The sequence below is a fragment of the Rhincodon typus genome, chromosome 2 (genome assembly GCF_021869965.1).
Source record: "Rhincodon typus isolate 14 chromosome 2, sRhiTyp1.1, whole genome shotgun sequence".
Lineage (NCBI taxonomy): Eukaryota > Metazoa > Chordata > Chondrichthyes > Orectolobiformes > Rhincodontidae > Rhincodon > Rhincodon typus.
Window position 1 is genome coordinate 111,159,163 of NC_063333.1, and position 16,169 is coordinate 111,175,331.

Genomic DNA, 16,169 nt, shown 5'->3' on the forward strand with positions numbered 1-16,169 from the left:
TAAAAACAAAAACTTACATTAGACCTTTTGCATCCTCAGATAGGTGAAATTTTATTTTTCCTTCACGAGAGATTAAGTCAAGCATGGAGTTGAAGGTTCTTACAGCCTAAATAGGGTTACAGAGAAACAAAGTTATTTGCTTTATAGCTTACAAGAAGATAATTACCTGAAAGATATCATACCTACCTCTAGTCGTATAGAAATTTTAAGACGGAAGTCAGTCACCCCGTGCCCTAATTGTATCACAAAAGTGTCCATAAGTTGAGTTCTCCCTATTACAACAAAATCAAGTAAGAAGTTGTCAGAGTTTTGAGTGTCAATTCCAATTTCTAATTATCATCTGTAACCATTGATAATTGAAACTTTTTAAAATATAATGTATCATCATAGCTATACACAGCAATTTTACCCAATCATTGTAGAGTTCATTTACTGACCAAAATCCTCTATTTCCATCCAATATTTTGTCACTAAATCTTAGGCACTTTTTCCTGCCTGATTGTGGCAATAACTTCAGCATTGACAGATAGGAACAAGATTAATAATTGACATTCAACCACCTTAGGCAAACTTCGTTTCCTTCACGAGAGTCAGGCACACTGTCTACTTTGAGGCTCCAGAAATGCCAACATCTCACTCAAAAAATCTCTCAGTTTCAGGAAGCCAGATTTGTGGAGAGTTTTCTTTTAGAAACTTTGAACCTCAAGTAATGAAGTTATTAAAGAGAACATTCTTCCATAAGACAATGCAATTACTTTTCCAGAAGTTTAGACAGCAAAGTTTTATTAGTTTAGGAAAGGAGTTATTGAAGCATTACACAGGTGCAGAAAGCATGCAACAAAAATTAGCTGTTTAAAGTATACCTCAGCACCAACAGATAGATTTGCAAGATGCAAACTCCATTGAAAAACTAGGTACAAATTTATCTTGTTTGGAGAACCAGGAGACTTGTATTTAAAATTATAAAGGAAATTAGCTTTCTTTTAAATTCATTGGCGTTGCTGCGTGGCCAGCATTTATTGCCCATTTCAAGTTGCCCTTGAGAAGCTGCTGATGAGCTGCCTTCTTGAACTGCTACAGTCCACCTGCTGTGGGTTGCCCCACAGTGCCATTTGGTAGGTATTCCAGGAATTTGGCCCAGTGACATTGAAGGAACAATAATATTTCCAAGTTAGGGTGGTGAGTGGTTTGGAGGGGAACTTACAGGTGGTGTTCACATTTATCTGCTGCCCTTTTATTCTAGATGGAAGTGGTCAGACAGCACCTTCCAACCGATAAGGATATCTTTGCTGAATTTCTGCAGTGCATCTTGGAGATAATAGCAGCGTATACTGAGTGCTGGTGGGGAGGGAGTGGATTCTAGTGGATTTAATGTCAATCATGCAGAATATTACAATGCAGCAGGTTGTTCTGACATAACCCACAAACCAAGTAAATGAACAAAAAAAAAAAAGCTGGAAATACTCAGATCTTGCAGCGTTGCAGGGAGATTTGATGTTTCACATTGACCTTATTGTTTACAAATAGGGACCATCTGCCTGAAAAATTAATTTTGCTTTGCAGATGCTGTAAATCAGAGCACTTTCAGCATTTTCTGTTGATATTTCAGATTTATGGAGCTGGCAATACTTTTGTAAGTAAATAATTGATAATCTACAAGTAGTAATCTTACCTTCGTTACTGCATTTACATATTGCCTAAGAAACCAAAAAGAAAAATGCAGTGACTACACTAATTTCAAGATGGAATATAAAAATTCAATTTTCTATCAACAGAATGCATACCTACCAAAACAGTATCAAACATGTCTTCAATAAGAGTCATAAGTGCTTCATTAGATTTTAGTTCTGCAGTTTTCATAAAATCAGTTGCTCGTTCAAACCATACGAGCATGTAAAAAACAAAAAAAAAATCCTAAAATATTCCATTTTCTGGTAGTTATTCTCAAAGCAAACAGTTCAGGTATATTTAGCTGTATTAATTATTAGCATAAATTGGCCTGTGATCCTTTCTGTATAATGTGGAACACTAAACTCCAAACAAGTCCTTAGGGGATTCATTTTTAAATAATGACTCACTATCATAGTGTATATACATTCAGTATTTTTAAGAATTTAAACTGCCTTAGTGGGCCAAATCAGAAGTATTTGGAGAATTAATCTCAAGACCGTTTTACTGACATTAAAAAGTAGGCAGATTATTCAGCTAAAATGCTTGATTGGACATAATCTGACTCCTATTGCTGCCCTACCTGCTGACTTTCTCCAGCAATTTTGTTTTTTTCTCCAAGATTTCCAGTATCCACAGTCCTTTGTTTCATTTTAATGCTTTTTAAGCAGAAACATGTTTATGGGTTTGTGGGTGTCACTGGCTAGAGCAGCATTCATTGCTTGTCATTAATTTCTCAGAAGGCAATGAAGAGTCATCCATTTTGCTGTGGGTGAGGAGTCATATGTAGGCCAGACTAGGTAAGGACAGCAGTTCTCTTCCCTAAAAAGATTAGTGAACCAGACGGATTTTCCAGACAAAGAATGGTTTTGTGGACTGTCAATTCCAGATTATTATTTTATTTAAAATGCTACCATCTGCCATGGTGGGATTCAAGCCTGGGTTCTCCAAATACTACCTGGGTTTCTGGATCAGTAGTCCCATCACAATCATACCATTAGGTTATCGACTCCCTTATTTCACTGCTACATCTCTTCTGGGTATTCTTACTCTGATGAAGTTTTGCTCCTGTCTCGAAATGTTCTGATCTCTCTGGTTTATAGTCAATACTTCCGTTTTCACTCCATTTGACAAGGTATTTGCCAAAACTCATTTCTCATTGGATTGCCTCTGGTTTAGACTCATGGATTCCAATTGAAGTTTCATCCTTAATTTTTCAAATCCTCCCAGTATTCACAGCTATCACCATGATGTACAATGTTGCTCAGATAGCGGTTTTCGCTGCAACCCAATATCCACACAGTGCCATGCATTGTGCACATTACATTGTCAACATTTCTCTCCGTCACACTATCTCAAAATCGTCATGCCTCTAAGCTCCACTTGAGTTGGCTTGTTCGACATTCTAACAAGAAACTTGTCATCTTCCTATCAGACATTAAGGAATGCAAGCTATGACAAACTGAAGAGGTGCCCACAACCCTCAATCTTTCTGCCCTCCCCTGATTCCATAACTTCTCCTAACACTACTTTAGCAGTTATTTACTAGCCCTTCTGGGCCTTTACCTCTTTGATGTTCAATGCTTTCTAATCAGCAAAAAGATTTAGTTATTCCCTCTTGTGCCCTCACCTCAATGAATTTCAGGCATAACTTGACATTCAAGTCTTTGTTGCCTCCACACCCATTTCTTCGAGGAAAAAGCCCACTGCTTGTCCATGACTGTCACTAACCTCATCTCATTTATGAATCTCCCCTCCCACTCCAACTTTACAGCTCAGTTTCCAACCCCACATAGCCCACCTAAAACCTACAGGCAGGGCCTGCTTGTCTCTGCATGTCCTGCCCCATTCCCCCCCCACCAAACTTTTCTCTTCCTACCTGGACTTGATTTTATCTCCTCCTATCTAGTCCCTTCCCACATGCATTCAAGATTCAAATGCTTTAAGTCAGTTTCAAAATTTCCAGTTTGTGGATATCAACCACCTCCTCTTCACCATGGATGTGCAATTCCTCTAAACGTTCATCCTTCCATCAGGATGATCTTGGGGCTTTGCTTCTTCCTGTAAAAGGTAGCATGAACTGTCCCCATCCATCACTACCCTCTTCTGCCTGGCCCAATTCATCCTCATTTTCGGGTAACTTCTCCTTTAACTTCCTTTACTTTCTTCAGATCAAAAGATGTTCTACATAGTCCATAAAGAGACAGGCATAGCTCAGGACCAGTGGCAACATTTCTTGTTCCAATCCTATTTGGATCCCTCCCAACTCTTTCTCCAGTTGGGAGACCCAATTGGAATTGCTTCCCTCTCTCATTTGGAATTTAAAAAGCTTATCAATTTCATTTCTAATTTCTACCTTGCTCTTATTCACCTGGCTCATCTCTGGCTCTTCCCTTCCTTGACATCTGTCTTTCCATTCTTAAGAGATGGACTGACCACCAATATCCACTACCAACCCACTGATTCCCAGAGTAACCTGGACTATAAGGACACCCTGCTTCCTCTAAAAGAACTATCCCATTCTCTCAGTTTCTATACCACATCTCTGTGAAAGCCACTTTCTACATGGGAGCCTCCAAAATGTTCACCCTTTCCCTTCCCCCCCCCCCCCCCCCCCCCCCCCCCCCCCAAAACAAAGAGTTCCCCATTACCATTGTTGCCAGGGCCCTTAGCTGCGTTTGACCCATTTCCCACACCTTTGCTATCACCCTTCTCTTCCCACAATGATGCACTCCCCCAATCCTCACTTTCTATCCTACCAGTCTCAGCATCCAAATGATCATAAGTCACCATTTCCATCAGCTACAGCAGGATGCCACCACCAGTCATATTCCCCTCCCTTGTCATGGTTCTGCAGGGACCATTCCCTCCAGGACACACTGGTCCACCTCTCCATGGCACCTTCCCACACAATTGCAAAAGGTGCAACATGGCTACTTAACCATTTTCCTCCCATCTAAGGCCCCCAGACACAACTTCTGGGTAACACAGCTGTTTACCTGAACTTCATTCAAATGTAGTCACTACTCACAATGTGATCTCCACCTCACCAAGGAAAGTAAACAGACTGGGAACAGATTTTCCACGAAGCTAAGCTCTGGCCATAGAAGTGACATTGAGCTTACCAGTTGTCCGCCAGTTTTGACACACCATGTTCCTATGCCAATATTTCTCCCTCAGGCACTGCAAGCTGGAAAACCAGCATCTCATTTTCCTGCAGCTTCCAGAATTTCAAAGTTGAATTCAACAATCAATAGAGCCTGAACACCACCTTCCATGTCTTTCACCCAGCCCACCATAGGTCTGGTTAACAATCCATTTGTCTCTCTAACATTTTCCTCTCCAGTCTCTGTTTCCACCTATCCACTCAATCCTTTGCAACCCCCCACCAAACCCCAGGTCAAGAAAAATACCATTTTTTCCTAGATGCCTTCAGATCTGAAGGGACTCAAAACATTAACGTTGTTTTATTTTCTGACGCTGCCAGACCTGTTGAGTTTCTCCGGCAATTTGCTTTTGCTTCAGATTTCCAGTGTCTACTTCTAAAATAAAACAAAGAACTGCAAAAAAAGTGTTGGTTGTTCATACAAGAATAAAAATATTGGATCATTAACAAAGGCCTTAAAAGGTGCACACAAAAGATTGCCCCAAACACCGGGGTATATAGTAATGCTCTCTAGTATAATTCCAATACTTGGGATTAGAGAATAAAATCAAGATAATAAAACTGGTTAGGTTATTTGATGTGGAAATAACTACACTTTAGGAGGAAAGAGGACTTTATCTATATAAAATAAAACAAAGTAGCTTAGAAGAAATACTGAGGGAGAAATCATGGAATGATTTGAACTACCTAAGTGATAGGAGGATCTCTGAAAGGAAAAGAAAGTTGGTTCCCAAATGAGACATAATAAAATGGAAGCTAAAATTATGGGCAGGTATAATACAGAAACTGAGATGACAAAGAGATAGTTTGATCTTCTTCTTGGCTGTCTATACAAAAATAAATGTTGTGGTACATATTGAGCTGAAATAAAGTACCAGAAGCGAGTACTGTTTGGAGCAGAAATATGGCCGATGTCACAAGCCAGGAGAGGTGGTGTACAAGCTTATGCAATATGGATAGCGGGAGATTTAAGGATTTTCCTTCCAACTCAGCCCCCAACCACACTACTTCTAACTCCTTCCCGAAATCCACAAATAGAACTACTCTGCAGACCCACTATTTCAGTCTATCCCTATCCCACTGAACTTATTGCTTCCTACTTGACTCTTTCACCCCCTTGTTCAGTATTCCCACTTGTACTTGTGAATCTTTTGAAGCTTTACATTAGTTCTAGAATTTAATTTTCTGCTACCTCCTCTTCATCATGCACAATTCTAGTACATCCCCCATCAGGAGTCTGAAGGCTCTCTATTTTGTCCCCCCAAAAAGACAGGCCTGATCAGTCCCCATCTACCGCCAATCTCCTTCACCTGGTTTGAGCTTATTTTGAAGAACTTTTCCCTTAATGCATCTCTTTTTCAAAGTCAAAAAGGTACTTGCATGGATCCCAGTTATGCCTGTGTGGGGTATGTGGAATATTTCCTGCTCCAGTCTTACTTGAGCCCCACCCACAATTCTGCCTCTGACCACAATTACGTCATCAGTGCTGATTCCTACTTTTGAACCAGAATTACAGAAGTTCATCAATTTTGCTTCCAATTTCCATCTTTCACTTTGCCTTCCCTCCCTTCTTCACATTCTCTGGGGTAGGCTATCCCACTAGAACGCATTATAAACCATTAATTCCCATAGCTAATGCAAACACTTCTCACCTGTTCCTTGTAATAATTTCATTCCATTGTGACAATTTCTTCTTTTAATTTCTTCTAATGATACCACCTTCCACCATCACAAGCATTTCCTCAACTGAGGACTACTCCCACCTCCTCACCACTCCCATTGTGGTTGAGGACTCAACCGTATCCAACCTATCTCCCCATTTCTGCCCTTATCCCTTCCCCTCTCACCCAGAGCAATGACAGCAGTCCTCTTGTCCTCCGTTTTTGTTGCAACACTCCAAACTCACCTTCCAGGTGAAGCAGTGGTTTGCTTGTTCTTTCAGAATTTAGTTAGATCATTTCCTTTTTAAAAAATTCTTGATCATGGTGTCACCCACACTGGTCTTCAATGGTGCTGTGTTTCTTTTTAACTATTCCATTTTCTTCCCCCTCCCCCCCCAAAAAGTTATTCTAATGTTAGTTGCAATTTCCTTTGCAGGTGCTCTTTTCCACACACATCCTGCTTGTTGTCTTAACAGCTTTAATAATTTTATAGCTCTCCTAGCCCGAATTTCCTTTTTCCACAATACCATTTGTACAGTTCAGCAATAATTAAAAGTGGAGCTTTGGTCAATTAAAAGTCTCTATATCATACCAATACTTTGAGTCTGTTTACTCATCAATAGTTCTGCTGAGGTTAGTGCAGTCAGCGAGACAAAGATTAGCACATTGTGCTGAGCAGACAGATAAAAGGACAAAACGGTTTGCGAGTAGCAAAAGGATGGAAAGGCAGTCAGTAAACTGCAAACGCACGTGTACAATTAAAATGAATTGCTGAACACAGCAATGATACAAGAATGATAAATCAATTTATGCATGTTCTTCACATTGTGTACATGTCCTTCAAGCAAACTGACTGTCATGTTTGCTAAATTATCCCAGTGAATACACACTTAGTTAACGACTTAAATGGACTTATATTTTCTGCTATAAAACTAGCTGGCAATGCCAGAGGTTTTCCCACTGTCCTCAATATGAAATGCATGCATCTGGATTTTTCTTCAAAACATTTTTTTGCCACTTCACAATATAAATTCTACCAACCATATTTAAGTTAAAAAGGCAGTTTTTGTTTAAAATAAATACTTATCTTCTGAATAAGTCCATGTTTAATTAGACAACTGAGACCATCATCGCTATCCTCTTTACAGAGCTTCTGCAATGTTTTCAACAGTAACGAGACATTTGTGAACTGATTTTTGTCCATTTCCTGAAAAACGGAGCATTAACGTTAGACAAGTAAAAACCGAAAGAACTGCGGATGCTGCAAATCAGAAATTGATGCAAAACCTCAGCAGGTCTGGCAGCTTCTGTGAAGAGAAGTCAGTTAACGTTTTGGGTCTGGTGACTCTTCCTTAGAACTGATGGCAGCTAGAAAAATGTCTATTCTTATGAAGATAGATAGAGTGGTGGTTGGGGGGTGGGTGATCAGGAGTAAGTAATAGACGGGGATAGAGCCCAAAGAGAAAGAAGAGCAGTTAGACAGACAAAGGAATGGATAATAATCTGGCTAGGAGTGAACAGCTGTTAATGGAGACTGTTAGTCCCCCTTTGTCTTCTCCTCCCATCCCACCAGCATCCACATCCAGAAGATCAGCTGCCATTTCCACCACCTCCAGACATTTCCCCTCCCTTGTCCACCTTCCACAGGGACCGTTCCCTCTGGGATGCACTGATTCACTCGTCCTTCACTCCCAATAACCCCCACAACCCCATGGCACCTTCCCCAGGAATCAAAGTTGTAACACCTGCCCATTTACCTCCTCCCTCCTCAGTATCCAAGGACCCAAATATACCTTCCAGGTGAAGAAGCACTTTACAATCTAGTCTATGGAATTCGCTGCTCACAATGTGGTCTCCTCTACATTGGGAAAACAAAGCGTAGATTAGTTAACTGCATTGCAGAACATTTACATCTTGCCCGCAAAAATGACTAAGCTTCCAGTTGCCTGCCACTTCAACACACCAACCTGCTCCCTGGCCAGCATCTGTCTCAGGCTTGCTGCAGTACTCCAGTGAAGCTCAGTGCAAGTGGAAAGAACAATTCATTTTCCACTTGGGAACCTTGCAGCCCTCTGGACTCAATATAGAGTTCAATAACTTTAGGGCTTGAACTCTATGTCTAGCCCCAACCCTTACACACCAGGCCTTGTTATCACATCCACTACACACTACCTATTGTTAGCCACTAAGTCTCCATAACAGCTAGTGGGATTGTTATCCACTCCTTTGTCTGTCCAACTGTTCCTCTCTCCCTTGGGGCTCTATTGCCACCCATCACATACCCTTTAACCCATCCCCCCACCCTATCTTCTGCATAAAAACCAACATTTGCCTAGCTACCATCAGTTCTGAGGATCACCAGACCTGAAACGTCAACTCCAATTTCTCTTCACAAGGTTAAACAAGCAGAGTTAGAGTTCATTGTTGTTTATACATTATGGCAGTGCGAGAAAGTTTCAGTACCTTGTGAGCTAGTTTATCAAGTTTGTTTACAAGTGGCTTTTTGCATTTCTGAGGTGGATATTCAGCTTCATTTGTCAGAAATTCCTCCAAAGCTTTAAATTCATTGACATTAAAGGCACCTTCAATGAGTGAACAAAGCTGCAATTAATAAAATGACAATATTTTAGTCTAGCATCCTTAATAAGGAACATTTAAGATTGTAGTTTTACTAAAAACTCAACTATCATGTTATTCAAAAACAAAAAACCAAAATGGTAACACTTTTTAAATCCATAAAAGCAGTTTTATGATACTCTTAACCACAAATTTTCAAGTATGGATCAAGCTAATTAACCAGCAATACAGTGGATTCAATTGCCACACAAGTGCTTAAATCAGCTCTGGAACACAGGACCTCAACATTAAAATACCAGTTGAAGTAATTAAGCAATACATTTTTTAAAAAAGCAAGAATAGGAGGTCACAAAACAATTTTGATGGATAAATATCAATCAAGGAAGCAGGAGGTCTGGCATTGTATCTTTGTGGGAAAGGGTCTTAAAGTGGTAATCACTTATCCTCTGGAAGAAAGTAATCATCGTTACAACACACTAGGATAGTGAGCATGGACCAGGTTTCTATAATAAATAGTGATTGTTGCTGAGTAAATAGATTTTACAGGTAAACAACTGTGAACTGTCATTATATAACTAGTTAAAACTAATCCCCTTACACACACACATGCAAACAGATTGGTAAAAAGAGCTTTCTGGGCAGAGGGAAAGTCCAGGAAGGCCAGTGATCTCTAGGAAAAAAAACCCAATTCATTTAGGAGATTAGTGTGACTGGCTTAGCCAGCATTCATTGCTCATCTAGAAGTGTCCAGAGGACATTTTAGAATCAATAACACTACTATGGGTCTGGAGTCACAGAGGCCCAATCAGGTAACAATGGCACATTTCCTTCTCTCCATGACATTAGAGAACCATGTGTTTATTAAAAAAATGTTTGTGGTCACTATTTGGCCAGCTTTTTATTTGCTGAAATGATTTTTGTGATCAGAATGCTATTTTTCAAGTTGTCCTTCTCTGGATGCTTTCATTTATTTACAGGAGGCACAGTAACTGGTTCACGCTTCTAAAAGGTGGCTGACTTATTAAAAGTCACAGCTAACAGTAACTGAAGTAGTAAACTAGTCTTTTTCTGGCTTAAAGTGGCTAAAGAGGAGCTTGTAGACATCGGATCACTTCTCCCCATCTTGTTCAGTTACCTGGGAGTCAACCACATAGTTCTGACAAGCAAAAGGCCTTTGAAATCAATAACTAGTCCACAAACTAATCAGTACTGGTGGCCAGCTGAATCTCTATTTGTCCATAGCTCATCTGCAAATTTTCCACTCCTTGAATCAAATGATTGGGAGGTGCCAGTGTTGGACAGGGGGAGACAAAGTCAGAAGTCACGACACCAGGTTATAATCCAACAGGTTTATTTGCAATCACAAGCTTTCAGAGCTCTGCTTCTTCATCAGGTAACAAATGAGCAGCACTTCAAAAGCTTGTGATTTCAAATAAACTTGTTGGACCGTAACCTGGTGTCGTGTGACTATTCAAACCAACAACCATGTAAATGAGTTCTGAGGAAGGGTCACCAGACCCAAAACATTAACTGCGTTTCTTCCTTCACAGATGCTGCCAGACTGCTGGGCTTTTCCAGCAACTGTGTTTTTGTTCCTGATTTACAGTATCCGCAGTTCTTCTGGTTTTAACTGTGTAAATAGCACTTACAATGAATATCAGATTACTTGCTTTCTAAAAAATGCAGGAATCCCTAATAAACCCTTGCTTTTTTGGAAAAGAATGTTATTTTCCCCATTATAGCTCACAATCAAATACAGAAGAAACTAGTCTTTACATCTTAATACAATGGAATTCTAAATTACATTTGAGTGCAATTACAAAATCATGCACTTTCACTGAACCAAATTAGAAGTTTGGAAGGAGATTGTTCGGGTCAAATGGATAGATAGATATGATAAAACAGAATGCTTCCCACTGTTTAAATAATTCAAAAAGCTGAAAAAAATATATTCCATTAAAAAAGTCTCTGGAAAATAGTGCCCACAGCAGATTTAATGGGAAAGTTAAGCAGTTAGAAGCATCTCTAATTTTAAGGCAATTAAGGTTTTAAACTTCTTTAGATCTTGGTTAAGGGGGTCACAGACTATTCCAAAACAAAAACGTCTCAAAACATGCCAAGTCAAGGGGTGAAAACTATTCCTGAGAGACTAGAGGGCAAAGGAACTTGTATGGAACCAGCAAATCTATTTACTGTCTAAACTTTTTTCCCCAGTCATGGGATGTGGTGTCACTGGCCAGTCATTGTCATCCTAAATTAGGCAAGAAGTTGCTAGTGAGCCTTCTTCTTGAACGACTACAGTACTTTTGGATATAGGGACACAGTGCTGTTAGAGGGGGAGCTGTTTCAGAAATTTTGTTTCACATGGACTGAATCAAATTGGCTGAAAACTAACATCTGGGATGCTGGGAACCTCAGAAGGCAGCTCAAATTATCCACTTGGCACTTTTAGTTAGGCTCCCCGGTGTTGAAAATGGCAATAATTTGTGAAGCCTCTTCCTCCAGTAGGCTGTTTATAGTTTCCAGCCACGTACAGGCATAATCAGGGATGGATTTAGGTCAGATTTACATATGAGCTTCAATAGGAAATAGGAGGAGCCATTTTGACTGACCACCATACCTTCCACCCAACCACAATCTGCACACCCCACCCCGAACAAAAGATGCTGCTGTCTTATTTAATAGAGAGTGAGAACGTGTGCAGGCAAGAGTGAAAACAAACTCCACAAAGTTGCCTGAGGCTGGAATTAAGCCCAGGTTCCTGGCTTTAAGGCAGTAGTGCTAACTACCGAGCGCTGTCTAGTTCTGTCTATTGCATGCTGCTTAAACTATTTGGCAAGTCATCTCGTGTTGTAGTATCACGATGACACCCATTTGTTTCAACGTATACTTGGTACTGCATTTAACCAAGCTCCCCTGCCGTATCTTGATTAGACAGTCTATTTATTAGAAGTAGGAACCTAGTGCTGGGCAATGAAGCGAATGAACTTTAGGGAAAAAAAGTACCACCTGAACCCTTAATCCTAACCCACTCACTGAACTTGTACTGTGTGAAATCACCTCACTATTTACACCAAACTGGGGGATTAACAGAGCTTCAATGAAGAGTGCAGGAAGGCATAGCAGAGGAAGGAACTTGAGTAATGGTACATTTAGCTCATGCTACAATTTAGGGTTGTGCAGGTAGATCAGGAAGAGACAGGTCCTGGGCAGTCCAAATGAACCAGACAGGTAATGCAGGTGCGGCTTCCCTCCCTTGTCCAGCATTGGAAAAGTTTATCGATTTTGCTTCCTATTTTCATCCTGCCCTCACTTTCACCTGGTCTGACTCCTCCCTTCCTCAACATCTCTTTCCATTTCTGAGGATAGACTAGCCACTAAAGCCACTGATTCCCAAAGCTACTTGGAGTATACAGCCTCACTCCCTGCAAAACTCTATTCCATTCTCTCAGTTCCTCCATCTCTGTCACATGTTCTGTCTGATGAGGCCAACTTCGACAAAAGGAGCCTCTGAAATGTCTACCTTCTTCCTCAACCAAGGATTCCCCAGCACTGTTGTCAACAGGGCCCTCAGCTGGGTCAGACCCATCTCTTGTATTTCAATCCTCATCCCCATCTCTTCCCTCCCACAGTGATAGGGATCCTCTTGTTCTTACCTATCATTCCACCAGCATCCACTTCCAGAGGATCATCAACCACCATTTCCACCACCTCCAGCAAGATGCCACACCAGACAGATATTCCCCTTCACTGCCCGCCCTCTGCAGGGACTAATCCCTCTGGGACACCGTAGTCCACTCCTCCTTCACTCCCAACAGCCTCACAGCACCTTCCCCTGTAACTGAAGGTTTAATATCTGTCCATGTACTTCCTCCCTCCTCAGTATCCAAGGGCTAAACATACCATACAGGCGAAGCAGTGCTTTACCTGCACTTCACACAATCTTAGTCTATTGCATTTGCTGCTCACAATGTGGTGTCCTCCACATTGAGGAAATGAAGTGTAGACTGGGTGACTGCTTCCTATGTTCTACCTGCAACAAAAAAAAAATCCCTGCGCTTTCAGTTGCTTGCCATTTCACCACCACCCTGTTCCCTGGCCAGCATTTCTCTCTCTGCTGCAGTGCTCCAAAGATCAGTGCAGGCTAAAAGAACACTACCTCATTTTCTGCTTGGGGACCCTGCGGCCCTCCAGACTCAAGAGTGCAATAATTTTAGGGCCTGAACTCCCACGTCTTAGCCCCCTACCCCAGACACCAGACCTTGTTATCATTCTGCCTTTACTCACTACCTATTGTTAGCCACCAAGTCTCCATTAACAGCTATTCATTCTCCTAGCCCAGATCATTATCCATTCCTTTGTCTGTCCAACTGTCTTCTTTGGACTGTATCCCCACCTATTGTTTACTCTGTACCTCCTCCCCCCACCCTACATTCTGCATATAAACCATCATTTTCTGAACTACCATCAGTTCCAAGGAAGAGTCACTAGATCCAAAACATTAACTGATTTCTCCTCAGATGCTGCCAGACCTGCTGAGCTTTTCCAGCAACTTCTGTTTTTGTTCCCGATTTACAGCATCTGCAGTTCTTTGGTTTTTATTTCGGTAGTACAGGAGTCTCAACACACTCACTTGTGAGTGGGCATTTGCGTTGGTTTCTTAGTAGTGCTGGCAGACCCAGGTCAATGGCATCATTAGGTAGCTCAGCTGTATAGGGAGGGGGAAGAGAAGAGCAATATTGATGGGGGTTGGGTAGGGGCGTAGTGGTAGAATCAGAATCCATTTTTTGGCCATATATGTGACTTTAGGGTTGCATTGTAATATCCTGAAGACAGTCAAATAGGTATCACAGGCTAGATGTGGGAGTAGTAGCCACAACTTGATTGTTGGGGGTGGGAGTGTGTAGAATGGTGCCGATTCATATACAAACACAGATTTCAAAAAGCTAGAGATTATTGAAAAGGTGATCTCCAAATCAGTAATTTCACGATTATTCCCAGCCCTACGTGCTAGTGAGCATAGAAATAGGAAAAGTGAGAAACTGAACTCAAATAACTCCATTAAGGCCAGTATCCCATCACCAAATCACAACTTATTTACATGTGACTAGCCCACAAGGCTGACCCAGATAGTTCTGGATCAGCTCCTAAAGCAAGCAGAACTGCTCATTTTTTTTTTTAAAAAAAAAGGTGTCAGTGTCACCAGCAAATGTTCTTCTGACACTATTGTTTTCTCCCATCAGCACTGAAATAACTGCAGAGACCAGTATCCCGTCACCAAGTCACCCGTTATTTACGTGTGCACAGTACACTGGCTTCGGACAGCCAGTTCAAGTCATTCTGGAATTTCATCTAATATTGTTCTTCCCATCCCCTACCCTACTGTATGGCAGTAGTACCTATTTTTGCCTACACGACCCACATTCGTATTAACCTCACCCAGGTCAACAGCCCCAATCAGGGAATTCATTCCATGAGATCCACCTGGCTGATATTATTCCAAATTACCAAACTACATCCCACTCCCTCTAAGCCCTAGAATTGTCTTTTTTGTCCCCCCCTTGCAGTTTCTCCTGTGGCATTTCCGCACCAGGTTCTGTTCTCCTGACTCTGCCTTGCATACTGGTAGCACGTACTGGACTGTAGCCCAACTCTTGCTCGCAGAGCATCACGGCCAAAAATCATCTTCAGGCAGTAACAGCAGAGGCTGCAACATCTGCCACGTCCACCTCATCCTCAGGAGGTTTCTTTTGATGCTCGGCAGTGAGGGAGAGCTTAAAGGGTTCTAACATCCTTGTCAGATGTTCCAAGAGGCTGGGTATGTTTTGCTCCAGCCCAGTTTGCGAGATTGCAGCTTTCAAGTGGTCAATGTGCTGTTCAAGGACCACCTCACCCACCCGAAGCTTGTATGTCATGGGATCTGACCTCGCATCAACCATGCCTCTTACCCATGCAGGTCCTTTCCTGTGGTTTTGACACCAAACTTTGTCCCCTGAAGTAAACTGACTCTCCAGCTTAGAGAGGAGTCTGGTGTCTGGCATTGGCATACCAGGTGCCATTTCACACAAAACCCTGACCCAAGATCTGGGAAGATCAGAGTTAACTTGGTGTGGCATCTTCTCCCCCTTAGTTACTTTGCTGGAGCGGTCCTTGCAGTAGTAGGAGGGATGGCCCTATAATAAAACAGGAACCAGGGCAGTTTGGAATTAAGTGAAGCTGTAGGCTGTTTAAGCCTGCCTTTAAAGTTTGGACGGTTCTTTCTGCTCAGCAATTAGGACAGCTCCATACCATCCACTGTCCACAGGCTGAATGCCATTTGATTTTAGGCAGTACTCAAATTCCCTGCTGGTAAATGATGGTCCATTAGGCTGTGACCAACGAGTGTGTTACAAAAGACATGCAAAACTTTTCATTCGTCATCCTGGTGTTTGATGAATGAACTTTTATGCATATCTAACCACTTTGAATGGGTGTCCACAATGATAGGAAAAAAAACACAACACACAGGGCCGGCATAGTCAATGTGTAACTGAATCCAGGGTTACCCAACCATTCCCACAAATGTAGGGGGTGTGGGAAGCTGCCCCATCAATGCAACTATGTTAGCACCCAAACCTATCCACTAAGCATAACTTCTTGCCATATCCATTTTGGAAATCCTTGGATGACTGAAGTTCAACCAATATCTGGCAGTAACGTTTGCTCAGGACAATCACTCTTGCTCCCTGTAATATATCAATCATTCTCTATGGCGATCTGGTCTCTCCGGGTCCAGAAAGGTTTCAATGCTGGTTGTGATGGGCCTTTTGTTTCCCCCATCACCACCAGCAATTTTAGTTTCGCCAGGACCAGATCTGCATCCAGTCAAACGTTGTCAGCTGTGACTGGAAGGGTGTCCAGAAAATTTAAAACCAGAAAAGGACTCTTCCTGTGGCAGCGCCACTGGTGATATATCTACCAGAGGGAAGAGGCTCAAGGCATCTGCATTTGTCACTTGGCCTCCTGGAGTGTTTCGACAGCTAACTGTGTGCACTCAGAATAAAAGCCCACTGCTTAATTTGACCTAAAGCTATGGACGGCACAGCCCTGTCCTCTAG

At 41.7% G+C, this 16,169-nt stretch overlaps 1 protein-coding gene across 9 annotated transcripts in view; it reads right to left on the reverse strand.

The window, feature by feature from the left end:
- Positions 1-16,169, reverse strand: part of LOC125486260 (synaptonemal complex protein 2-like) — a 299,464-nt gene that overhangs the window by 268,011 nt on the left and 15,284 nt on the right. For 7 of the 9 annotated variants that reach the window (XR_007264933.1, XM_048613001.1, XM_048612974.1 and 4 more), the window contains exons 4-9: positions 8,959-9,096; positions 7,583-7,702; positions 1,789-1,893; positions 1,673-1,697; positions 187-272; positions 18-106 (exon numbers count right to left, since the gene is read on the reverse strand). Coding sequence is in view for 8 of the 9 variants with exons in the window: in XM_048613001.1 (XP_048468958.1) it covers positions 18-106; positions 187-272; positions 1,673-1,697; positions 1,789-1,893; positions 7,583-7,702; positions 8,959-9,096 (563 nt within the window). In the remaining variant the exon portion in view is untranslated. The remainder of the gene's footprint in view (positions 1-17; positions 107-186; positions 273-1,672; positions 1,698-1,788; positions 1,894-7,582; positions 7,703-8,958; positions 9,097-16,169) is intronic. The other 2 variants (XM_048613007.1, XM_048613014.1) reach the window with 2 other exon arrangements.